The sequence below is a fragment of the Rhinatrema bivittatum genome, chromosome 6, assembly GCF_901001135.1.
Source record: "Rhinatrema bivittatum chromosome 6, aRhiBiv1.1, whole genome shotgun sequence".
NCBI lineage: Eukaryota > Metazoa > Chordata > Amphibia > Gymnophiona > Rhinatrematidae > Rhinatrema > Rhinatrema bivittatum.
In genome coordinates this window covers 202899952-202927371 of record NC_042620.1, presented here as the reverse complement: position 1 = coordinate 202927371, position 27420 = coordinate 202899952, and the positions used below count along the sequence as shown (strand labels likewise).

Here is a 27420-nt window from a genome sequence, read left to right as displayed (position 1 = left end):
TTCAGTGACCTGGAAAGTGTCTATTTGTATCATTTTGAGTTACTGCGCACTAACGGGGAGTTAGTGCGCACTAACTTCGAGTTAGTGCGCACTAACTTGAGTTAGTGCGCACTAATCGGAAAAAACGATTAACGATTTTTCAACGAAATAATCGTGCCAAACACGATTTTCTTCTCCTGCCACACGATTTCTATCGTTAAGACGATATGGAAAACGATTCACATCTCTATTCTGAAGTCTTTTTGTTTGAGATTAGTCTTAAATCAGGAGGTAACTTGTTCCAGAGGATGGGGCCTGCAATCGAAAATACTCGTTCTCTTGTTATAAATAAATGTGTTGACCTGGGGGGATGGAATTTGTAGCAAAAGTTTGTTTCTGGACCTAAGATTTCTGCAAGGGGTATAAATATGTAAAGTTGGGGATAATCAAGTGGAGTTATTATTGTAAATTAAATTATGGATAATGGTCAAGGTTTTGTAATATATGCGCCATTTAACTGGGAGCCAATGTAGCCGATAAATAAAACGAGAAATTTAATCATAAGGCCTGCTGTTAGTGAGGAGACGAGCTGTGGAATTTTGAAGTTGTTGAAGAGGTCGAGTAGTGGATTGCGGAAGGTCTAGATATAATGAATTGCAATAATCTAGGCCTGATAGGATTAGCACTTGAAGAATTGTTCGGAAGTGGTTTGGATCAAGTAGTGGTTTAATGTGTCTTAGAAGGCGAAGCTTGTAGAAGAATGATTTGAGTAGAGTTTTGATGTGTATGTTGAAATTAAGTTTTGAAACCAGTATAATGTCCTATAATATGGACACGCAATATTGATGGTGGAATTATCAATACAAATGGAGGTTGGAATATTGTCAAAGTGAGAGTTTCCGAGGATAAGTATTTCGGTTTTGGATAAATTTAGACTGAGTTTGTTATGTAATAACCATTTTTTGACGGATGATAAAGAGAGTTCCAGAAATTGTAGTGTGTCATTCCATGTATGTTTAGTGGGGAAAGTAAAACTGAATGTCATCAGCATACATTCTATAGGTTACATCTAATGTGGAGAGTAATTGACATATTGGGGTGAGATATATATTGAACAGTGCAGCTGATAGTGCGGATCCTTGAGAGATACCTGTTTTCAGAGGGAAAGGAAGTGAGGAAGTTCAGTTGACAAGGGTTTGTTGAAATCTGTTTATTAGATATGATTGAAACCAACTGAAAACTGTTTCACAAATTCCAAGGTTGGAGAGACGAGTTAGCAGAATTTGATGATTTATGGTATCGAAAGCTGCCGAGAGATCGAGGAATATAGAAATGTATGGGGTTCCTGAATCAAAGCCACGATGGATGATGTCAGTACTCAAGATTAGGAGCATTTCTGTGCTTTAATTTGGCCTGAACCCAAATTGGTACTGATCTAAGAGAGAGTATTCATCTAGGAAAGAAGTAAGTTCTTTTAAAACTACAGATTCGGTAATTTTTATAAGAAATGGTAGTGAAGAGATGGGACGGAAATCAGCAAAGATAGGGTTGTTGGTTGTTTTTTTAGGAATAGGTTTAACTGCAGCAATTTTTAAGCAGTCTGGAATGGTACCTGTGGTAAGTGAAGAGTTTACAATATTGGCAATGGGTAAGGAAATAGAATCTTTAATTGATTTGAATAGATTTGAGGTGCATGGGGAACTGGGATGGAATGATGGTTTCATTTTTGAGATGATCTGTAAAATTTCAGTGCTGGCAATTAACTTGAAAGTGTTCCAAGATTGCGATGGTAGAGCAGATGTTGTAGTTGGAAGGGAGCTTGGAAAAATCAAAGTGATTTTGTTAATTTTTGAGTCAAAAATTGATCAAATACATTGGTTAGATCTATGGATGAATCAGTATTGGGATAGGTAATGCTTTTATTATAATTGACAATGGATTTCATGATATTGAATAAGATTTTTGTGTTATTGTTAGAAAGAGTAAATTGGAAAAATAAGCTTTTTTAGTGTTATTGACGACTATGCAATAAAGTGCAAGTTCGCTATTGAAAGAGGTTAGACTATTTGCGCTTTTGTGTTTTTTCCATTTGCTTTCAAGAGCTCGGAGTTTGCATTTATGAATTTGTAGAGCATGTATAAACCATGGTGCAGATTTTGTTCTTTTTATTTTTATGAGACGTGATTGGGCTATTTTGTCTAGGGTGTCAACTAATGCACTATTCCAGTTATCTACCAGTTCGTCAGGATTAGAAGTGGAGGTGTTATTAATGGAAGAAAGCTGTTGGTAAAAATTTCTGGATCAATGTGTTTATACTTGTTTGTTAGGATTGTTGTAGAATTGCTAATATTTGTCAGATGGTTGATTTTTATAGAGGTATTTATAATGTAATGGTCAGACCATGGAATGGGAGAAATGGTCATGATCTGGGAGTCATAGGTGAAGACTGTAGGGTTTAGGAATAATAGATCAAGTGTATGACCGGCTTTATGGGTGGGGGCATGCATAGTGTTCAAAAAATAATCATTTGTGGCAGATAGCGGGATTGAATCAACATGGATATTAAAGTCGCCTAAAACTATGGTTTTCTGAGGATGGGGTAGGAGAGTGGCAAAGTATTCTAGTAATACAGATGAGTTATGACTAAGAAGTCCTGGTGGTCAATAAGTGAAGCAGAGATCAAAGTGTGAAGATGTAAGTAACATCAGTTTGAACGGGAGTGGTAGATCAACAGGGAGAAGGAAGAATGAATAGGACAGTTTGTGAAAGATAACTAAATCCCCGCCACGCCCAGTGGTTCGAGAAAGATGTTGAAAGGAGTAATTGCGACAGCAAAGTTTTAGAAGAGATTCGTCTCCTATAGCAGTCCATGATTCAGTTATGCAAAGGCAATCAATTGAGAAATTATGTAGAAGGTCGTGAATGAGGGGAGCTTTTCTTTATATGGATCTAATGTTTAACAGGGATAGATTAAGAGTTAAGAAAGGTGTGATAGATTGCTGTTTGTCAGTGAATGTAAGTGGGATGTGAATAAGCGCAGATGGAAGTCTGGATGGTACATGTTTATGGCCTAACAGGCCATATCTTCCTTGGCCAGTAATGGTAGATATGAGCATGATAACAAATAGAATGACAGCAGAATTAAATTTAGAAGACATGGGTGCACTCAGACGCGCACGAAGGTGTAGTTATTTCCAACAATGAATACCGCAATAATGTGCGATACTGTATCGCACGCAGAGCTAGCAGACCCCAATTTCCATTAACCCTGCCCAAACTCCTCCTACTTGAACACTAATTTCTATTTTGCATACGCAATATGCGATGCACTGTTTATCATACGCGATAACACCCTAACGTGTGCAATAATGCCCTAACGCGATTTGAAAAATGACGCTGTTCGATTTTTTTGACATGATGTTAAAATAAATTAATAAGAAACAATTTATTTTTTCTTTTTTGGCTGCTCTATAAACCCTAAATCAGTATTACTCAAAGTCCTTCTCCCAGGCTCCCATCATGCTTCTTTTGTACTGCTAATTATTCTCTCTTTTTGCTCCTGGTGCCTTCAGTATTTTCTGCTGCCCATGCTCCTCTCCAGATGGTCTTGCTCAGTTGACACAGAAACCACTTGTTAGTCCCAGGTTAGAGGAAATCCTCCTCCAAGGTGCACCCTCAGCACCACTGGTTAGCTGGCAGGGGCCATCATTGTGGTGACAGCTATTTTCCTTTCCTGCCTTCCTAGGTCAGTGCATGCTATCATTACTACTTTGTCAGGGAAGCCAAAACTGAGTGCAGAAATGTACTACATTTTAAGACTCAAAAATGACAACATACACAGATGATTTCAAGACCCTCAATTCTCTTCTCAAATGCTAAACACTTCAGCAACATATAGAATACCATAAATAAATAAAAAGAAAATATTAGGTACTACAACAAAGTGCAGAATGCAGTGGATCAAAAATGCTGAAGACTTGGAAGGAAGATCTTGGGGGAAAAATTATTTAAAATAGTAATCACTAAATTTGCTTTTAAAGTATTCTTTTACCACCGCCTCCTTTCTTCACACACAGTCCTCACAACAGCACTCTGCAAATACAAAATCTTCCCAAAACGTGGTATTCTATTGTTGTAGAAAATAAATAAAAATAACAATATTTTGCCAGCAATAGCTATTGATTATTGAATTATTTGTTGCAATTCTGGCTGCTGCACAGGCTCCTCTCCACCACAGGACCCCACTCAGCCCTGCTTTGAACTGTTCTCCAAACAAACCAGACCTCTGTTCCCTTCCGAGAAGACCATTAACTACCAACAATCAAGGGAACGCCCTGATGTGTGGTGATGTGCGGTTGCTATGTGTGAGGAAACCACTCTGTGATTCTCTCATTTAATCGCTCTCCAGCTCTCATTTAACTGTTCTCCAGCCTGTGCTTCTGCCTCCATGCCACCAGAGGACCTCCACAAGTTCATTGCCCTGGCTGACCAACCCCTTTTCTCCTGCCTGTACCACACCCAGACTCCAGCCCTACTTAACTCTGTGTCTCGCATGCCTCAGTGCTTTAGCATCGACTCCTTCTTTGTTCCCTGCTCTGGCCATTCCTAGCTTTATCTTGTGGCCTCTGAGCTTTCTGACTCCAGCCTTGCTTTACCCTATCTCCTGGCCCTTCTGTTCTTAGTATGCCTTGATCTTTCCATATGGCCAGCTGTCTTTCTGTTCCAAGCCTTGCTCTGTGGCCTGCGGGCCTTCTGTTTCAAGCCTTGCTCTGGCTTTGTGGCCTGCCCATGGCCTACGCCTCCTAGGTCTCTCCCTGCTTCTAGGCCTCTCTCTGCCTTGCCTCTTGGGGCCTTTCTTGCCTTTGGGCACTCTGTGTTCCATGTTCTGTGTAGTCCTTGTCCTGGTTTGTTCTGTCTTGCTCTAGTCCCTGTCTCCAGAGTTCCACTTCTGTGCTTGCTTGCACTCAGTCCCTGTCTGCTCCAGTGTTCCAGTTCCACGTATACCTGCATCCAGCTCCATGCGTATCTTCACACTGTTCATGTGGTTCCAGTTCCACCCTTACTAGCACTCAGATCCAGTATACCAGACCAGCCTGCCCCCTGTTCCAGTGCTCCAGCCTCACCAGACCATCTACACTCTGTTCCAGTCCTGTGCCACTCCAGAAGGTGGTATCTACAATACCCTCTCTTTAGTTGCCCTTCATTCACAACAGGATGCTGAAGCCAGGCACAGCTTCTGCGAGTGGGGGCAGGGCATTGCTTCAGCCCGATGAGGAATAATACCTCTGCTATGAAACAACATTTCACCTGTGATACCTGCTAGACTTTGAACTATCCATATTACCTGCAATGTGTTGCTTGCCAATATCTAAAGCATGACTCTTGGGGTTGCACAAGGTGTGGAGGAAAAACACTTTTGTGTACCATGAATGCTTAAGTTGCACAGCTCATTGCCCAGGTTGGTGGAATTGCCCCTGCATTCACAGCCTTTTATCCCCAGAAAGGACCTGCCCCATCTGTGGGGCAGCTAAGCTATTCTCTGCAAGTACCAGAGCACATTCCAAGGCAGGGCTTTGTTTTGAGAAAAACGAACGTCAAACTACCTGGGTACAGACTGCTTCCAAAGTTTCCCACCCAAGCACTCAGAGTACCCCAGTAAGGAGAATTCTACCCAGATCATAGCCAAGTCAGATTAAAAGGAACAAATTCTCCAGTGCTAAAACTAGGACTGCACCAGAGCCAAGAAGCAAAACCTTGATTACCCCAGGGACTGACATTTTAAAACTTGAAGTTAATGGAGCAAAGTCTGCTTACAGAGGGAAAGCATGCACCAACACTGATTGCAGCTCTTGTCTCTATAAAATCCAGTCTTACTAGCACTGCAGCAGGGAAACTCTCTATTTATCACAGCACTTACAAAAGCCCAGCTTCTGTAAGAACCCAGGGGAATTCCATACCATTACCTCCTACAGTGGAACTTGTTCTTAAGTTCAGTCATGCGGCAAGAGTTCAGGAACAGTTTTGAACCCTTGTTGCAATCCACAGAGATGTTCGCAGCCCAGGAGAATGAACTTTGCTTATTTGCAGGCTGTTAAGGAGAACACTAGCAGAGAAGTGTTAAGAAACACAGACTCCTTAAAACCCTCTTCAGTCAGCCTGCACTAAACCACCCCATTAATACTGACACGGGACTTGGGGCAGGAGAAAAGGCATTAATCTGTGTGGGAGCTACAATTTTAAATTCCACAGCTAAAGGATGCCCAGCCGATTGAGGCAGGGGGCCTTAGAACTGGGCAGGCATGCTACAGCCAGCTCGAGGGGGGGTGGGGGAATCATGCAGTCAATGGGGCTCCCTGGCTGATTTAAATCCAAACACCACCAAAAGAGCTGAGCAAACCCAAAAAACCTAATAATCAAATCAAAAATGGGAAGCTATTATTTCATAAAGCACATTTGCTCTGTAGTCCAATTTGAAAAATTTTTTTTTGTTATATTTTATTATTTTTTATTTTTAAATTTTAAATTTTGTTTTGTATTTAACTGTGACTTAGAAGTTAAATAGAGACGTCTCAATATGCATTGCTTGACATGATGTCATCTAAAGATGGAGAAGGAACTGCATCAGCAAGCCTGACGGCGTCTCTCAGAAAAGTATAAAGAGCGCCCGGACTTCTCAATCATTTGCAGTCATTTTTAAATGTTTATAACCAGCCTTGCTAGCTTCAAAACGATGCAGCAACTTCATTTACAAGAGGCGGAGTAACAAACTTGAAACACGGCTCTACTGCGGCCGAAGTTTCGCTGACAAACAGCTTCTTCAGGAGCCTAAGATCATATTTTCATACAATTCCGTCTTGTCAGAAGCACAATGCAGATATTAGTGCTATTCAAGCCTCTACACATACGTCTTCAGTCACTGTTCATTTTCGGGACCATCCGGTCTCCTGCATAAATTCAAGAAGACAGAATTGTAACATACCAGTAACAAACTTGAAACACGGCTCTACTTCGGCCGCAGTAGAGCCGTGTTTTAAGTTTGTTACTCCGCCTCTTGTAAATGAAGTTGCTGCATCGTTTTGAAGCTAGCAAGGCTGGTTATAAACATTTAAAAATGACTGCAAATGATTGAGAAGTCCGGGCGCTCTTTATACTTTTCTGAGAGACGCCGTCAGGCTTGCTGATGCAGTTCCTTCTCCATCTTTAGATGACATCATGTCAAGCAATGCATATTGAGACGTCTCTATTTAACTTCTAAGTCACAGTTAAATACAAAACAAAATTTAAAATTTAAAAATAAAAAATAAAATATAATAAAATATAACAAAACAATTTTCTTCAAATTGGACTACAGAGCAAATGTGCTTTATGAAATAATAGCTTCCCATTTTTTATTTGATTTAAATCCAAGCCAGGAGCCAATGGGAAAGGGAAGGGTAGCAGGGCTCAGCAACAATATGGGGTGGGAGAGGGAGTGATTGCACATTACCTGACAGGGGACCAGAGAGCACTTAAAATCTGCAGGAGCTCTTCCAGCTAAGACAGGTCTTACCTGAAAAAAACTGCTTTGAATGCTTCAGCTGTTTCCTTCTGCAGATGTCCTAGCTCAGAGGGAGCTAATTAATCCAATCTGTGATTCTTGCCTCCCATCAGGTGCTTTAGAACAAATAGCTCATTCCAGCCAGCTTGCAGCTACCACCCACTCTGAGCTGGGTAGGAAATCTGCCCTAGTTCGCAGGAAGACTGCACATACTTTTAAAAAAAAAAACAAAAACAAAAACAAAACTACTTGTTTTGCCCCCTTTCAGGATCATCAAAGCTTTGAGACCAACGCCAAATCAGCTACACTGACTCCAGGTCCCTTTACCACTACCTCATCAGTCCAAGCTTTGTCTTCTGTTGAGCCCAGGCTCCTGATGCAGTCCGTATGCAGCAGAAGACCCTTGCAAAGACCTGCGGAGCCATTCTTAAATGTGCAGACCTGTTCAGATGTCTTACTGCAGAGGGCTCCCATTTCAGTCGTTCCAGGCTGTTCATACCAGAATTTTCAGTTCTCTAGCCCTAGCAGCTCCTGAAGGCGCCTGCACCCAGCCAGCAAGATCAGCAGGAGGCGCCTGCACACAGTCCTCACGACTGGCAAGAGGCGCCTGCACTCAGCTAGTTCTACCAGCAGCAAGCTACTGCTCCCAGCCTACCCATCCAGAAAGGGGCATCTGCTCAGCCACGATACCCCAGGAGGGGTCCATGTCAGACACAATACCCCAGCCAGTCCTGCAGCTCCAGGAGGCCTCAGCAACCTTGTCCAGCAGGAGGCACTCTACTTCTGCCTGCCAGCCCAGAAGGGGGCGTCTGCCCAAAACATTCCCAACCAAAAAGGGGAACCTGTTCCACACTTCTCCAGCAGCTCTGAGGGGAGCTCAAGTCAGTCTTCCTACTCCAGGAGGCATCAAAGTCTGCTACCCAGCTCCAGGGGGAGCCCAAACCAGTTATGCTGCCCAAAAGGGGGTCCAAGCAACCTAATCCAGCAGGAGGTACCTGCTTTCAGCAAGTCCTCTCAACAAGAGAAATCTGCGCAGGCCAGCCTGCAGCAAATTCCTTCAACCAGTACCCCCTAAAAAGATGGGACCCAGGAGGAAGGGGTCTTAAATGTGGGAGAGGGGTACTGTTCTGATTCTGGCCACTGTGTGGCCTCCTCTCCACCAGAGGACCCCACTGAGCCTGGCTCTGAACTGTTCTCCAGCATTCGCTGGCTCCTGTCCTCAGGCTGTGATCCTTCCTCAAAGCCAGTAGGAGACCTCAGGAGTTCATTCCCCTGGCTTACCAACCCCTTCTCTCCTGCCTGTACCACACTCAGACTCCAGCCCTACTTAACTCGGCATGGAGTCCTTCTTGGCTCCCTGCTCTAGCCCTCTCTGCCTTGTGGCTTTCTCAAGCCATCCCTAGCTTTGTCTTGTGGCCTCCAGGCCTTCTGACTCCAGCCTTGTTTTTCCCTATTCTCCGGCATCTGGGCCTTCTATTCCCAGCTTACATGGGTCTTGTGGCCATCTGGCCTTCTGTTTCAAGCCTTGCTCTGGCCTGTTAGCCTGCCCTTGGCCTACCCCTGAGAGTCCCTGGTCTCTCCCTGCTTCTAGGCTTCTCTCTGCCTTGCCCCCTGAGGCCTTCCTTGCCTACGCTGCCTTTGGGCACTCTGTTCCGTGTTCTGTTTAGTCCTTGCCCTCTTTTTTTCTGTCTTCCCGAGTCCCACTTCTATGCTTGCTTGCACTATTCCAGCGTTCCAGTTCCACATATACCTGCATCCGGCTCCATGCTTACCTTCACTCTGTTCCTGTGGTTCCAGTTCCAACCTTACTAGCACTCAGTTCCAGTGCTCCAGCCCAGCTTGCAGATTGATCCAGTGCTCCAGCCTCACCGGACCATCTACACTCTGTTCCAGTCCTCCACTCCAGAAGATGGTGTCTACAACACCCCCTCTCCAGCTACCCTTCGTTCACAACATCATTAAGTATTTCTTTTTCAAATGTTCAATATGCTATTGGTTTATTTTATCATTGACATACTGCTCCAGTTCATGCACTCCAAGTCTTGCGCATGTTGACTTTGTGCCCGAAAATCCTTAGCACAATTTACTGGAGAAAGAAATGCATCTTTAAATCAACATGAAAAATTCTTTCCCACTCAAACCAGCAGTGGCAAGTTTGTGCTCTGTCACTTGACAGCAGGAATGTATGTGTGGGAAGAGCTGATTTGCAATGCACTATATGACACAACTGGGAGCATTCAGAAACATTTAGAATGATATTTTGTTCTTTTTCTTATTTACATATAGTTTGGTGCCTCATGGGAATTGATGATCTCTTCGTGTTTCTATGTTTGTAGCTAGAAAGTTCAACCCAATTCCATTTTGAAAAATCTGAACAGAGCAAAGGTAGAAGGATAAACTTAGGATGCCAGCAAAGGTTAATTCTCATTTTTTTAAAATTTGGATTTTATTACCCGCCTTTCCAAATCTGAGCTCAAGGTGAGTTAAATTAAATTTCCCACTTCCCCTTTCTCTATTTGTGTAGATAATACTGTCATTCTCTCAATCCCCTCAGTCCATAACCTCGGGGGTCAACTTAAGACTCTGCTTCGTTCTCTACACGTATCCAAACTCTGCTAAATGTGTCATCTGTCTCTATAATGTCACCAAAATCTATGGGCAAGCCCAGATGAAATCCTCTCTCCTTCCTTGCTGAACACACTACCAGAATTCTTATCCTCTCTCTCATCACCTCTTGCATTCACTACTGCAACCTGCTCTTTACATGTTTCCCAGTGAACCATCTTTCTCTGCTGTCTATACAAATTCAGCTGTGCAAACTATCTTTCACCAAAATCGCTACTCCCATTTAACCCCTATTCTCAAGTCACTACAGTGGCTCCTTATTTACACACATAGTTCAAGTCCCTCTTACATACAAGAGTCTTCATGCTGCGGCTCCTCACTAAAAGGCAGATTTTAAAAGGGGACGCGTGTGCCCCATAAATGCACGTAAAAATATGCACTATTTTATAACCTACACGCAGGAATCTGAATGAGAGAGAGAGCACCTCTATAGGGCTCATCCTGATACTCTATGTATGGACCATTGTAAGGAGGCACTTTTATTTGGGGTGAGTTTTCGGGAGGTGGGTTGGGGGGTGTTAGACACATTCAGAAGTGTCCATTGTAAAATTGACCTCATTAAAGAAATTTTGACCTTATAAGTGATGAAAAGGAGTTGACTTGTACAATGCAGCTAGACTTTTCTAGCTCCCATCCTACAGCCATGTAGGACAGAAGTTTCTTGCTTTTGTATTGGAAGGACATTTGCCACCATTCCTGCCTGGGAGAAGGAGAGAGGATTTCATCTGGGCTTTTCTAGCTGAAAGTTAACAGCAGAGGGGAACAGGAGACCCTGGTACCCTACTAGGAACCTGGCTATACCACCTGGAAGGAGAAGGTTTTCCTTGAGCCTGCCATCTTGAAAGACACTCACTTAGCGATGCAGGACTGAGAACAAATTTGGACCTGGATTTGTGTTTAAAGTCTATGGAAGTAATTTTAAAGGGAGTTTCACACGTAAATGTAACATACTATCGTAGAAATTTTTAAAAGCCATTGACACGCATAAAGTGCCCTTACATGTGAATATTCTAAGGACAATTCTATGGCATATTGTAGCAATTTTCAATAGCCCACTTACATGGGTAAAGTACATTTAACATGTGGGGTAGATTTTGAAAAACTGCGCGATCGCGTACTTTTGTTTGCGCAGCAGGCGCAAACAAAAGTACGCTGGATTTTATAAGATACAAGCGTAGCCGCGCGTATCTTCTAAAATCCTGGATCGGCGCGCACAAGGCTGCCAATTTTGGGCAGCCGGCGCGCGCCGAGCCGCGCAGCCTGCCTCAGTTCCCTCCGAGGCCACTCTAAAATCGGAGCGGCCTCGGAGGGAACGCTCTCTTTCGCCCTCCCCTCACCTTCCCCTCCCTTCCTCTACTTAACCCACCCCCCCCCCGGCCCTATCTAAACCCCCCCCTACCTTTATCCATGGATTTACGCCTCCCGGAGGGAGACGTAAATCCACGCGCGCCGAGACCGGATTAACTTTATAATTTGTTACAGTAAAGCTTGATTTCCAACACCTCACTCAAGTGTCCAGTGCATTTTTGGGGTACAGACACAGACTGTATATAGAAGGCAGCAACTGTGAGTACATCCATGGGCGAGATCGAGGGTGAGAGAGAAACTTTCTGCTATGCCTTGGGCCTTGGAGGTTCATCCCATAGGGAATCCATGCCCTGGACCGGGACTTAGCCCTGGGTCTGAGTGTGATCCCTCCACCCAATTCACCTGTAAGAGCAAAGGGCTCCTTATCAACATATTCTGGCTTAGGAGTAAGGTTCATGCTTGTCAAGGTTTGTGCAAAACAAACCAATTTGGACATAACATGTAGATATATCTTTGTTATACTCTCAATGATTTGAGCCTGAATTGCCTTTTAACAGAGAACCTCTGTAAAGATTCCTTTACAAAGTCATTTTTACATTTATTTTCTCAAAGAAAACATGAATTAAAGTTTATTCTGTTTGCATGCATGATTATAGCCTGTGTATGAGAGTTCTTCAAAACAATGGATACCTAGAGACATTCCATTACCAGTTTAATCACATGTTTCCGTTTTATAATTAGAAACTAATTGCACTGTACTAGGATATATCACTTTCATGGTATTTAAATCTCAATAACTGTGCTTCATAATATGACATTCAATTAACCATAAATGTAAATGAAATACTTGCAGAGATATTTAGAGGTTGATATTCAGCCGCAGAGCAGCTAGTTAAGTTAGCCAGATATAGCCATTTCTATGAGAAAAATGCTGTTTTACCCATTTAAATAAGCTTTTTGATTATTACTCATACTCCACATGGGTAAAAGTAGCCGCAAATGTCAGCAACATGAATATCTTTAATTGAGCATATTTGTAGGTTTTCCAAGGACGGAATTTAGTTAAGGGAGGCACTTACTTGGGTGGCTTTGCCTTGAAAAAGCATCTGCACTAAAAACAGCTGCAAATGTGTGCAGGTTCATCTCTGTGGGGCTACAATCAAAGCAAAAGTACCTGCCTAGTTTTGCTATGATTTTCAGCAAACCTCATGGGTAAAAACTACATGTAGGGTTTGTAGAAATACAGGCAGTTTGATTATTGGCTCCTAAATAACATCAAAGTTCAAAGGATGAAAGAGAATCGACCAAAGCTCAGAGTGCATTACATCCAAACTAGATATTAAAGTACTTCAAAACCACACAGTATTTATAGTCACTTTTGGAGTGGAGGATTTAGCTGGCAGCGTTGTTGCCTGATCTGCCTGGACAGCTTCTACACATTAAGATCGGGCCGAGGTCGAGGGTGCACCCCAGCACAGGCGCGGGACCCACAACTTTATTTTAAGGTTTGGGGGGGGGGGGGGGGAGAAGAGTGCCGGAAGGGGGACCATGGCCCGGAATTCTCTTCTTTTGGCTTTGAACTTTGGGGGCCCAGGACTCTAATCTTTAATGTTGGATCTTGGGGGAGGGGCAGGGTTGTTGCTGCATGGCTACATTGTCCCCATTTATTTATTTTTTTCTTTTGGGGGAGGCAGCTGCTCTATCTATGTTATCGTTTTGATCACCCTTCTCTGTGCCTTTTTAATTCCACTTTTTTGAGATGTGGGAACCAGAACTGCGCACATTTGGGTTGCAACATGGAAGCAATACAAAGGTATAGTGAAATTCCCCACTATTCTCCATGCCCGTCATAATAATTCCTAACATTATTAGAAAGAGAGAGCCCAATATATGTTGTTCTTGCCAAATTTGAATGAAACACTGGGAGTTGACATTTTTAAGTCAAGATTTCAGTTACTAGCAGAATGCAGACTTGAACTCAGATACTTGTTCACTGTTGTCACTGCTGAACCTTAATTCCCATTTTCCTCTTCTTTATAAGGTATCTTCAACAGAAATTTAAGAATAAGGTGAACATATTCTGAGGTATAAAGGCTGAAGTTACCTGTTTTTTTTAGATAAGTGTTTGAAAGCAATAACTAGCTCAAGTAGGAATCATCTCAGCACTCTTGAAATCGGATGGAATTTTTATTTGGCTGTTGATGGCAGCAACACACTTCATTTTATCCCGTGATGCATTTTCTTTTTTTCCTTCTTATAAAGATGTGTTGCTTACATTTCTGGTCACCTAATGACCCTTAGGGCCTCATTTTCCAATATCACATTCAATACCCAAAAGGGGGTGCACCTTATGCTAATAAGCATGTGTCCCTAGACAGGTATTTGTATCCCTATGGGAGGCCCACCTAGTAACTCGAGGTGAGGGTTAAATATTAGTGTAGGGGTTAGGGGCCACTTTCACATTCAACATGAGACGTACGAACAGAACAGTGGTCTCTTGTGAAGATTTGATGACCTACGGAGTGAGGAAACTCACTCCAAGATGAGATTTGTGCAATGTTCTCTCCACCTAGCTTGTTGTTACCCAGGTAGAGAGTCCATCAAGCTAGGTTGAGAGAACATTGTCCTCTAGCCACGCCCCACCCCGCCCCCTCCCTGCCCCTTTCCTGAGGCCCTGGGACTTACATGCATCCCGGGGCTTTAAGCGCGGGGCCGGACTTTTGAAAATAGGCCTGGCACGCATAAGGTTTTTAAAATCTGGCCCTTTGTTTTTAAACAATTCATGACTGTTTTGAGTTGTTCTTTTCATTTAAAAACAAATGCACAACCTTACCTACCAAACATAGTCACATTCTCACACTAAACAATGAGATCCAAATCCATCACTTGCATTTTTTGACAACATCTCACCTTTTGTCTATGACTCAGCTGAAGTACCGAGCCACAATATTGAGTTTCTGGGCTGATGATTTTCCCTCTTCACCTGCCTCCTTGGGGTCAGATGTCTTAGCTTCCTGTAACCTTTAGCAAAGACTAATTATGTCTGATGACGATAGCTAGGACAAGGACTATAGCTGCTAATTCATTAATAGAGTCTACAAAACAGATTTCAGAATCAGGAATTTTTGACATTATCAATTGCATTGAAACTGAACCATTAGTCTAAAAGCTAAAAGGTTCTTTACCTCATGTCCTATTTATTGTATCAGTTATCATTCCCACCTTTCTCAATGTGCAAGACAAGAAAATAATGACAGGACATTTGCTAAGTGTCAGCTATTGTTCTAACAATTCCTCTTTGTTCATTTGCAGCTCATATGGTGAACTAACCAACTGCACCCTCCTGATTGCTGAGAAACTGGAGTGGTATTGGCCAAACCAGGTGGTGGATGAGTTTTTCGTGGCCATTCATAAACATTACTTCAAAAATTGCGCCCTTACTGGGCGATCTCTTAGGGATCCTCCCTACAACATCTTGTGCCCCTTTATTGTGATCCCTATCCTGGTGACCTTGCTCATGACAGCTTTGGTGGTGTGGAGAAGCAAACGGAATGAAGGGATTGTATAAATGCCACCATACTAGGCTTGAAGAAAGTTTAACTGTCCAGGCCTTCCTATTGACTCTAGACCTAAGCCTTTGCTGAACGATTCAGGGCAAGAGGAACCAGCCAGTTCTGACAAACAATGCAGCTGCCATAATCTATGATGGAGAAATTCAAAAGCAAATGCTAATAGAGGCACCTGAGACAAACAAAAATTTGCTATTAAGCGGTCAGAGGAACACACCTGCATTCTTTTGTTTTTGAAAACATGGAAGAGGAGACAACTTAGACAAGACAAAGCTCTCAAGCTGCAAATGAAGTGGACTCCTCTTGTCTGCACATGGTGGTGACACTGAAAAAATATGCATAAATCTGAAATTGGATATATCCAGAATATATTGAGCTTTTATCTGTGTTTAATTATATGATAGGATTCTGTGAATTTTTTTTCAGTTTTTCTTTGCAATCTATCATACTCTGAAAAGACCTGGAAGAACATTTTAAGAACAATAAATTGTAAGTAATTAGTCACAGCATTAATGCTAAATGTGGTTTTAATTGGAAGTTGTAGGCCCAGGTTCACCAGCATTTGTGAACAAAACTGAAATAAAATACATTAAGCGATATAGGAAAGTTGTGAAAGAGGGAGGACAATAATCCAAGGCATTTTGGCAGGTAAAACTGTATTTTGCCCGAGAAAATGAGCTCTTTAATTATTGCCCACCCTCTATGTGGGTAAATGTCTGTGCATTGTCCAGTAACATTTATACTTTTATCCACATATTGTGGAATCGTTCCAAGAGGTGGGAGGAGGCCAGAGAATGGAACACACATAGTTCTAGGCCGAAAAACTACCTTCAGAGAAAGCTGATATACATCTCTGCAAATAATTTTTCTTTAGGAAATAATCAATGCAAAAAAAAAACAAAAAAACACCTTTGTAATTTTGCTTTGATTATTGGTGCAAACCCTGTAGTTAAAAAACACCTGTGGAGTTTGCACCAGTTGCCTACTTTTGATTATTTATCCCTGAATATCTTCTTATTAAATTTAAATATGCATATATCAAAAATACATTCAAGTGGGAATAACTGTATAAAAAGATAGCACACTAATAGATCGTAAGGTGAAATTTTCAAACTACTCACATTGGTGCAAAGTCCAAACATACTTTTTACCTGTGGTCTTTGCACCAACTTTCAAAAAGAAACTATACATGTACTTTCATTTCGAAAATTGCCTTATGTATAAAGCACATGTGGATACTCACTCCAGCTTTTTGTGAGGATAGAACTTTGCTGGAAAAGTACACACATGGAGTTGAAAAAGTCATCTACACATATACTTTTCCTTCCTCGACCTAAACATGCCTGTGGGAATACCTCCTCTCAATGCAGTTACCAGTCAGAGTGTTATAGAACAATGTGCTGACTTTTAGCCACATTAAGAATGTGCAATTTTCAGACACATTAACACAGGTAATTTCACCCACTTAACTTGCTTTGAAAATTGTACTGTTAAGAGATCAATACTGAGACATACAGAGAGTGGCAGGTTAGCTGAGTAAGCTTAAGGGGCTAACTTTGCCTGTGTTATTCAACGGGAAATTTAATCGGTTAAGTCCCACTGAATATGCCCAGTTCAAATATGCTGGGTAGTTTAATCCTCTCACTTTAGACCTGCCTTCTGCTATGATCAGATGTATCCAGAACAGCCTGGCTAAATTTCAGACCTGCTCAGAACATCCCTACACTGCCTCTTTTCTGTTCTAGTAACTTTAAGCTAGTAATGACTTACTTGGCTTGCACTTATCCGTTCAATGGAATGGAAAATTGAAAGCTCGGGGTTTGTCCAGCTAAGTCCCAAACTTAGGCCTGGATTCGCCATTCTAACGCAGAATGGTGAATCCAGCGAAAACAGGGGGTGGGACTGCGAAAGCCGCCAGCCTTCGCACCACCACGGTGTTTTCGCTGCCGGCTTTTGCATCCAATAGCGCCACCGTGAAAGGTGGCGCTATTGGGTGTGCTACTGGTTCTTATGGCCTGGATTGGCCACTGTTGGAAACAGGATGCTGGGCTTGATGGACCCCTTGGTCTGACCCAGTATGGCATTTTCTTATGTTCTTACTGGCGACGATAACGGTGCTTACCTTATCGCTGCCAGCGAAGACATCGCAGCGTCCGCCTCCTCGCTGCTCCGAATCCTCCCCTCGCTGCCCTGACTCCGCCCCCAGAAAGGGACTTTTCGCATGCGATAGCCGCTTATCACACGCGATAAGTGATAGAAAATGACCCTCTTAGCCAGACAAATCCTTTTGAGTAGAAGTTTCTAAGAAGTCCATATTCAGTAGTGCAGTGAACAGCAAGTTACTTGGGTAACTTTAGCTGAGATATTATTCAGCAGGAATCAAGTCCTGCTGAACAATATACCCAGTTAGTTTTAAATTCATCTGGGTAAGTTTACCTGGATAACTTTAGATTTGGTCTCCACCATAACCAGACTTACCTGGCTAAGCTCAGTGCCAGCCTGCTAAGTTTAACCTCCAGTCCCAGAATGTCTCTACAACAGCTTTTTTTTTTTTTTTTTTAATCCAGATAAAATTTTAGCTAGAGAATAACTTACTCAGCTAAAAGTTATCTGCTGCGAGGGGCAGCAAATTCCAAATCTTGGGTTTGTCCGGCTAAGTCCAGATCTAAGCTGGACAAGTCTGCTTAATATTGATCTCTAAGTCTTTAATGTACCGATTCTTTGTAAAGACTTTCATGATGAATTTATTGCTTCAAAAAGACCAATATTTATACAAGTAGCAACTAATCAACTGCCAGAGATTGGATGAGGTGCAGTATGTATACAGAAATATTGTCATGTATCATTTTGATGGCCGGTAAGCTTTGGGTTGAATGCTTTTGGACTCAAATGAGTTTAATAAAGGAAATGGTTTACTTTGCAATGAGCTGTTGTCATATAATTCTTACATTTACAATGGTTAAGATACTCAAGGCCAACTTGATAATGCAGGTATGATACATCAACCTAAAATTCTGAAAGAAATTTAGTCAGAAAAAGAAGCAAGTATCTAAACCAGAAAGATGCCTGAGAAGGGATTTAATTACATTGTACAAATACATCAAAGGATCTTTCAGGGATTTCTCAGGTGATTTTTATATGCCAAGAGCAACATGGAAAATCAGTACCATCTGTAAGACTAATGGGAAATAGATTTCACCCTCTTCAAAGGAAGGACATCTAACTAGATAAATGAAGCTTGACCGACGTGCCCGCAAATGCGCAGTAGAGAGCAGCTCTACTGCGCATGTGCGGGCGAGCACGTCAGTCTTAGGCAGCGTCAAAAAAAACCAAAAAACATGGCGGCAGCGGTGGTAGCAGCGGCAGCGGGCAGCGGTAGCGGGCGGTAGCGGCGGCGGTAGCGGGCGGCAGCGGCGGCGGTGGCGGTAGCGGTAGCGGGCGGCGGTAGCGGGCGGCAGGCAGTGGCGGCGGTAGCGGGCGGCGGTGGTAGCGGCAGCGGCCAGTAGCGAGGGAGGGAGGAGAGAGAGAGAGGGAGGGAGGGACGGACTAAGTGGGAGGGACGAAGAGAGAGAGTGGGAGGGAGTGAGGGGGAGGGACGGAGTGAGGGGGAGGGACGGAGTGAGGGGGAGTGAGTGGGACTGAGGGAGAGAGGGAGTGGGACTGAGGGAGAGTGAGTGGGACTGAGTGTGAGGGAGAGAGGGGGAGGGAGTGAGGGAGAGAGGGGGAGGGAGTGAGTGAGACTGAGTGGGAGGGAGGGACTGAGTGAGAGGAGAGGGAGGCTGGGGAGGAGTGGGTGAGTGGGTGGGAGGGAGGTAGGGGAGAGAGAATGAGGGAGGTGGGGGAGAGAGAATGAGGGGGAGGTGAGAGACAGAGGGATGTAGCCCGTTTTAACGGGCTTAACGGCTTGTTTTTATATAAAGAGTGGTGGGATTCTGGAACATTTTGTTAATTGAGGCAGCTATGTTTACAACATTAAAATGCAAAGGTAAACTGTACATGTTTATAGAGAAAAAAAGCTATCAGTAGGTTTAGTAGATAGATTAGAAAAATTTGCCAACCCAGGGAGTATTGTATTTGGGTTTGAGGAGCAATGTTTTGTTTTTTTATCAGTGCTGCAAAATTTAGAGAGAACTGTCAGAAAGAAGATTGAACTTGATATTTATAAAATGCATAAATAAATAAATATACTGTCAGTCCAAAAGAAGATCACAATGGTTTACAAAAGCAACATTCACATTATTGGCCAACACAACATCAGAACATGGGATATTCACATTGTAGGTCAACACAACATCAAAACATGTTAGCTGCATTGTTAAATAGTAATTCATTATGAATTAGGTTCTTTAGGTAACCTTCATGAGGAGGTCAGTGAGATGTTTAACATTCTTTCAGTCTCTTAATAACTGTCAATCGTTCAATAATCCATATCTATGTAATTTACTATAGTTGTAAATTTTATAATAGATCATACGCTTTTTTGAAGAGCCATGTTTTCAGTTTGCGTTTGAAGCTTTTTCTTTCAGTAGTGAGATGTAATTCCTCAGGTAGATAGTTTCATAGCTTGGGGCCCTCTATAGAGAACATATGATCTCTTGTTTGTACTAGATGAGGATTATATGGTTTAGGTACTGTTAATAGTCCTTTGTTTTGTGATCTAAGTGTTTGCTTTGATGAGTATGGTTGAAGAGTTACATCTAATAAGCAAGATTTACTTTCATTGATTATGTTGAACTTGAGTGTTAGTACTTTATAGTATATTCTTGTTTGCACTGGTAGCCAGTGTAGATCTATTAGTGAAGGGGTAATGTGGTCAAATTTTCCTTTCCTTAACAGTAGTCTAGCAGAGGCATTTTGTAGTACCTGTAATGGTTTCAGTTGTCCTTAGGGTAGGCCTAATGAGTAGCAGTAAACTAAGGGGGTCATTTACTAAGCATTTTTCCCATAGAACAAAATGGGAAAAAACCTTTAGTAAACCTTTGTAAAACAGTTTGGAAGTCCTGGAATGTTAGTAGAGGCTTTAATCGATATCTGGTCTGCTTTCAATCCAATTAACTATATAACTATGCCTTAATTTTCCATTGTTATTGCACATTGGAAAATGGAAATGGGAATTTTTTAGACCAAAAATGGGTCTTCAAGAGGAAGACGTGGCAACTCTAATACATTTCTATAACAATATAATAAGAAAGATACTGGGGTCAATATTAAAATATATCCATCTATATAAGTTAACTGCTGAATATACCCAGATAACTATTAAAGTTAACTGGATAATCTTATCCTGCTAACTTTAGACCTGCAATGGGCCATATATAACTAACTTATGTATTTATTTTAAATCATTTGTTGCCTACCCTTTCTATGTTCAGGGTGGGGTACAAAAAACATACACATTATTTAAAACACATAAAACAGATGTGACAAATTAAATACAAAGGAGGTAATAAAATAAAATGACAAGACGGTATATCACTGACATAAAAGCATAAATTTGAATTAAATTCAGGGACATGTGACAGCATTGAAATATCATCAAGTTGAATAGGTTTCCAACATAGGTATATTTTTAGTGCCTTTTTGAAAAATTTGGGCTCTTTATTTGTTCTGAATTCAGTAGGGAGGGAATTCCAAAATAAAGAGCAACAATTGAGAAGCCTCACTCCCTGGTCTCTTCAAGCTGTGCTACTCTGGGGGAGGGAACATCAATGTCTTTTTTTCATCATGTTTTTCAAAGACAAGATTTCTTGATTTGTAAATTGTGAAATTTCAGTAAAACATTTTTTTAAAAAGGTGGAAAGAAGGCCAAATGACTGCCAGCATGGTTGAAAGGTGATGTGCGAGAGGCTATTCTAGCCAAAAAAAATCTTTCAAAGAATGGAAAAGAAATCCAAATGAATAAATCAGGAAACAGAATAAGTACTGGCAAATTAGATGTAAAGCATTGACATGGAAGACAAAGACAGAATTTGAAAAGAAGCTTGCTCTGGAAGCAAAAACTCATAATAAAAACTTTCAGATACATTCAAAACAAAAAACCTGAAAAGTTTTAATGATGCAAGAACTTCAAACCTTTTCTGCTGGAATGAAATCAGTAGAACTTGGGGCCATGAAATGAAACTCCAGGGGGTTCGACTCAGAACCAACATCTGGAATGCCCTTCCAGAGGAGGTGGTGAAGACAAAAATAGTCAAAGAATTCAAAGGGGCATGGGATATACACTAAAGGCCAGAGGATAGAAATGAAGAAAAAAGTGCATGGAGCCATGGTACCCTTAACAGAAGGTTTGGGTATTACTGCTGTTAACCAATAAGCCTTGATGCAACTGCAACATTGGTCTCCGTTTGAATGGCAGCGGGAAAAAGGGAATAGGATTCAGACAACAACCAACTAGGGCTCTGACCTTTACTGTCTGGGGAATTGATAAGCATGGGGGTTAACCTGCACAGCGTGGCAGTTACTACGCTTAGGGGTAGATTTTAAAAGGGTTATGTGCATAAGTTATGTGCATAACCCTTTAAAAAACGCCCCTAAGCCCCGGGATGTGCGTAAGTCCCGGGGCGGTGTGTCAGGGGGTGTGGTGCCGGCTCGGGGGCATTTCAGGGACGTGGCCGTGACGGGCCTCCGAAATGGGTCCCGGGCTGGGGAATCGTGCGCCAGCAGCCTGCTGGCACGCACAAGTTACACCTGCTTCTGGCAGGTGTAACTTTTAAAAGACAGGTGGGGGGGGGGGGGGGGGGTGGAAGGAAAGTTCCCTCCGAGGCCACTCCGATTTCAGAGTGGCCTCGGAGGGAACGGGCAGCACGCGCAGGGCTCGGCGCACGCAGCTTGCACAAATGTGCACCCCCTTGCGCGCGCCGACCCCAGATTTTATAAGATATGCGCTTATCTTATAAATCCGGTGTACTGGTGCGCGAACAAAAGTACAAGCGGGCGCACTTTTAGAAAATCTACCCCTTAACCAATAAGCCTTAATTTCTTTGATGCAACTACAACATCACACTCTGCTTTGATGGTGGGAGGTGGGGGATGGGATGGAAAGAGGTATTAGATTCAGAGAACAACCAACACAGCCCTTGACTTTTATGCTCTGGGGTACTGATATACATAAGGGGAAAAGTTCAGGGCTGCTTCTACAGCCAATTCCATAAGCAAAGCACATCAAGCAGCACTGTCTGAATTTTCAAGAAGGCTCATCATCCAGAAAGAGAGAAACATGGGAGTAAGCTGCACAGCATGGCAGATACTGGCATAAGAAACTTGCTGGGTAGACTGGATGGACCATTTTGGTCCTTTTCTGTAGTTATTACTATATTACTATGTTTTGTTCCTCATAATGATGCTAAATTGTCATAGTTTAATTGGACTAAGTCAACATGGATTTAACCAAGGGAAGTCTTGCCTCGCCAATTTGCTACATGTTTTTTTAAAGTAGTGAATAAAAATGTGGATAAAGGTGAGCCAGTTGATGTGTATTTGAATTTTCAGAAAGCATTTGATAAAGCACCTCATGAGAGACTCTGAGGAAACAATTTCCAGACATATATACCACACAATCAAATATTGGCCAGAGCGGTTTACAATATAAAAATAAACATAGAATCATGTAATGATAATATAAAAATTGACAATCATAAAAACATTAAAAACCACTTTAAGTCTGAAACTTAATCAGTCTGCACATCCTACCGTTCACTTGGATACAACCATGCTTTCACCTTCTTTCTGAATGTCAAATATTTATATTCCAATCTGTATTTTACTGAATTAAATTAAAAAGTCATGGACATAAGGCAATGTTCTATTGTGGATTGAGAACTGGTTAAAAAATAGAAAACAGAAAGTAAGATTAGTCAAGTTTCTCCCCAAGGATCTGTACTGAGATCTGATTTTTAACAATGTCTAAAATGACCTAGAAATGGGAACTAGAATGAGGTAATCCGATTTGGTGATGTTACAAATGTATTCAAAGTTATTAAAACAGAAGAGGATTGTGAGAAATTTCAAGAGGACCTTATGAGATTGGGAGAATGATTGGGAGACTGGGCATTCAAATGGCAGATGACATTAAGGGGTAGATCTTTAAAAAATACGCAGGCGCGAACAAAAGTACGCTGGATTTTATAAGATACGCGCGTAGCCACGCGTATCTTATAAAATCCGGGGTCGGCGCGCGCATCAAGCCCAGCCCGCGCCTCCTGTTCCCTCCGAGGCCGCTCCGATTTCGGAGTGGCCTCGGAGGGAACTTTCCTTCACCCTCCCCCCACCTTCCCCTTCCCTTCCCCTACCTAACCCATCCCCCCGGCCCTATCTAAACCCCCCCTACCTTTGCGAGCGCTGGCCGGCAGCCCCGCTCTGTCCTCCGGTCCCGTGGGCTGGTCCAGAGGCCTCGACCACGCCCCCGGGCTGGCGCCAGGCCCCTGGGCCCGCCCCCGAAATGCTGCGTCATTTCGGAAATGCCCCCGGACATGCCCCCTCCCGCAAGCCCCAGGACTTACGCGCGCCCCAGGGCTTTACGTGCGCCGGCGGCCTATGCAAAATAGGCAGGCAGGCCTTTTAAAATCCGCCCCTTAATGTGAACAAGTACAAAGTGTTGCACATAGGGAAGAGCAACACAAATTATAGTATAGCTACACAATGCAAGGTTACGCATTGGGAGTCGCTCCCCAGGAAAAGGACCTAGGCATCATTGTAGGTAATATGTTGAAATCTGCTCAGTGTGTGGCAGTGACCAAGAAAGCAAATAGAATACTAGGAATTATTAGGAAAGGAATAGAGAATAAAACAGAGAATATCATAATGACTTTGTATCACTCTATGGTGCAACTGCATCTTGAGTCTTGTATGCATTTCTGGTGACTGCATTCAAAGATATAGGAGAATTAGAAAAAGTACAGAGAAGGACAACCAAAATGATAAAGGGAATGGAATGATTCCCCTATGAGAAAAGGCTAAAGAGTTTAGGGCTCTTCAGCTTAAAGAAGAGACAACTGAGGTGAGATATGATAGTTTATAAAATAATGAGTGGAGTGGAATGGGTAGACATAAATCGGTTCTTTTCTCTTTCAAAAAGTACAAAGACTAAGGGACATACAATGAAGTTACTAGGTAATACATTTAAGACAAATAAGAGAATATATTTTTTTTACTCAGACCATATTTAAAATATGGAATTCATTGCCAGAGTATGTTAGTATATCTGGGTTTAATAAAGATTTAGACAAGTTCCTGGAAGAAAAGTCCATAAACCATTATCAAGGTGAACTTGGGAAAATCCACTGTTTACCCCTGGGTTAAGTAGCATGAAATTTATCAACCTTTTGGGATCCTGCCAGATTCTTGTGTCCTGGATTGGCCATTGTTGCAAACAGAATACTGGACCTAATGGACCTTTGGTTTGGCCCAATATGTCAAATCTTATGTTCTTATGTGCCAGCATTTCAAATAAGAAATGCCACTACAACCGATAAAAGGCTTTTTCTGCTTCCAAGGATATAATCAGACCAGGGATACTTTTCGCTTAGACAAGTATAGTATGTTAAACAACCATCTGGTGTTAGATATAGAAACCTTACCCTTGACAAACCCTGTTTGGTCACTGAGTATCAATTCAAGTAATACTGTTTCCAATCTCAATTGTAGCACTTTGGCCATTATTTTAATATCAGAGTTTAGAAGAGATTCAGGCTCAGGAGAGTATTGGCCCTATCGGGGCTTCAGGCATGCGCTGCTGGGCTGGTAACATTGGTCACATGATGAAAGGCGGCAGCATGACTGCTGCATCAGTTGCTTGCTGTGCTCCCGCACTCCGGTGAGCAAAGAGTCTAAAGAAGCTGTTAGCAGCCAAAGGAAGAGGAGAGGATGCAGCCACCGCTAAGCTGCAGGAGACGAGAAGAGATGAAGAAGACAAGCAATGCAGCAGCAGGCCATGACCGAAGGAGAAAAGGAGAAATGCGGCAATGGGTCCAAAGGAGAAGACGAGTAATGTGGTAGCAGGCTGGCGCCAGAGGCCATGCCGGCGGGGCCAAAAGAGGAGCACTCAGTGAATGAGCACAACAGGAAATGTCTTTGGTGAGTGTGCGTCTGAGCCACTGGCTGGCAGTGCAGTTGTCTCATTAATTAGCAACTGGTTCACAAGCTGATTGGTTGGCAAGTGACTTTAACACCAGACTAGGAATCCAGGATATATAACGGATGTAACCAAACTTGTGGGGGACCCAACCAATTGTATAGATGGAAGGGGATTGCAGCTCCATTTCCTCACCTCTGGTTTAGGATGTGCTCTACTTAGTTTTTTTGGGAATACACATAAAATGATCAAGTCTACTAAACATGTTGTGCCTTGGCGAATAAAAAGCATAATCCCTTCTGTGGGATGATGGTACCTCCAAATATTAATAAGATGAAAAGTGTCAATTAACTCCCTGGTGCCCAATGCTGATGGAAGGGTGTCCAGCTGCCCTAGGCAGTGATATCACATGAGATCTCTCTCTCTTTCTCTCCGCATACGACAAACGACCCCAGCTCCTCAAAGAAATACATACCTAAAAACGGAAAACCTTCCAGCTCTGAGTCTCACTCGCGCCACCTCTCAGCTTGTCTGTCCTTTCAAAACTGCTGCCCTTACTGGCTACTCTGTCACTACGCCCACTTCCTGCGCACTAGGCCACTGCCTACCCTGCCCAATGCTTCCGCAGGCCCTGCTGGTACCTAGAAAAGTAGTAGACCTAGATTTAGGCATTGATGTCCTAACCATTGATGGTGGTTTTTAAATTGAATTTTATCCATTGATGGATCAGGACAATCACCAGCGGTGCAAAGCTGTTCCAATCCAACTTCATCAGTGAGAGGCTAGAAGAACTCTGACTTGTCAAAGTTGGGTGGATATACATTAACCAGCATAAAATTAACTGAGTACAGCGAGCAATCAAGTATAACATATCTCCCTTCAGCAGCAGTGAGAGCGTGATGAACAGTTAAAGGTTAATTTTTATCAATAAGAATATAAACGTCTCAGCTCCTAGAGTTATATGAAGAGAAATATAACAGCCCAAACCAATCTTTACTTTGTGCAAACTGAAGGATACGCTTCAATAAGAGAAGAAATCTCCCTGACATTTAAAAAGACACATTTAGCCACTAAACTCATGTGAAAATGTACTTTGCGGTATCAAATAACAGGAGGATAACACGTGATCTATCACACAAAGAGCTTACTAGAATCACTTGGTCAGGGAGCAGTAGGCTTCAGTACAAAAAGTAGGAATCCTGCTCTCAAAACACACAAATATCATATTGAAATGTTTTCAGTATCCCAATTACAGTGGCCCCAACTGCTAAAACTCCTAAGCAAAGAACCCAATATTAACAAGGAAAAAAAAACCAATCCCATCCCTAAGTAATTCTCTTCACCCAGCACAGAACTCCTTTTCCATCCTAACTTCCTTAATAAATCCCAATGACCCTGAACCCCTCAAGTGGGATAGCCATCAGGACCCAGGGCTGGTGCTAGGTTTTTTGCTGCCCTGTGCTAACAATTACTGTGCTGCCCAACCCCAACGATTCATTCAGTCTCTGTCCTGGCCCATCAAATGCAGCCCATCTCCCTCCTACAACCTATATTTTTAAAATCTGACATGCTCCCACCCCCTCACCTCTGTCACGTATGCAGGACACAGAACCTTATCAAATACAGAATGTAGAGATCAGAAAGTATAAACAGAAACGTGCTGAGAAGAACTGAAACCCACCACAAGCCTCTATATGCAGAGCAACAATGGAGAAACAGGAACATTACCATTCTTCATAAAACATTAAATAATAAAATCAAGAAATATAAAACAGTAAAATCATATTCATAAAAAATAAATATTTCTAACCATGAATAAGAGAATCCAAAAATTCCCAAACAATAAAATATTTCAAAACATTGGATGAATAAAAAGTCCAATAATTAAAAAATATTCTATTCTATTACCCCCAAAAATTAAATATTTCAAAAGAGCAGAAACATCAAATTAGACCCAATAATTAAAACTAATAAGGATTTAAAAATCTACTCTTCAAACCTGGGAACTTTTGATTTCTAGTAACCTTGAGATCATGGTGAATTGGGGGAGGTAGGGCTGTATAAATTTTATGTTCCCTCTCACATGCACAATAGCACATTCATTCTCTCACACATACACAGGCTCCTTCTCCCTCAGATATATCATGTATGTGTGTGTGTTTGTGAATGTTTGTGTACCTGTGAGAGCCTATGTGGCACATATTTCTTCTCAGCACGTTTCTGTTTATACTTTCAGACACACACAAACACACACATAGGCTCTCTCACATATATATGTGCTCACATAGACACATAGGCTGTCACACACTCATGTGCTCACACAGACACACACA

The 27420-nt window shown here is 42.3% G+C and overlaps 1 protein-coding gene across 2 annotated transcripts in view; it reads left to right on the top strand.

Annotated features, from left to right (window-relative positions):
* RAMP1 (receptor activity modifying protein 1) overlaps nucleotides 1–17944 on the top strand; it is a 187550-nt gene extending 169606 nt beyond the window's left edge. The window contains exons 3-4 of one of the 2 annotated variants that reach the window (XM_029606421.1): nucleotides 13491–13534; nucleotides 14762–14896. In XM_029606421.1, the coding sequence (XP_029462281.1) occupies nucleotides 13491–13533 (43 nt within the window). In that variant the 3' untranslated portion in view covers nucleotide 13534; nucleotides 14762–14896. Of the gene's footprint in view, nucleotides 1–13490; nucleotides 13535–14761 lie in introns of both variants that reach the window. The other variant, XM_029606420.1, reaches the window with a different exon arrangement.
* The last annotated feature ends 9476 nt before the right edge of the window (nucleotides 17945–27420 follow it).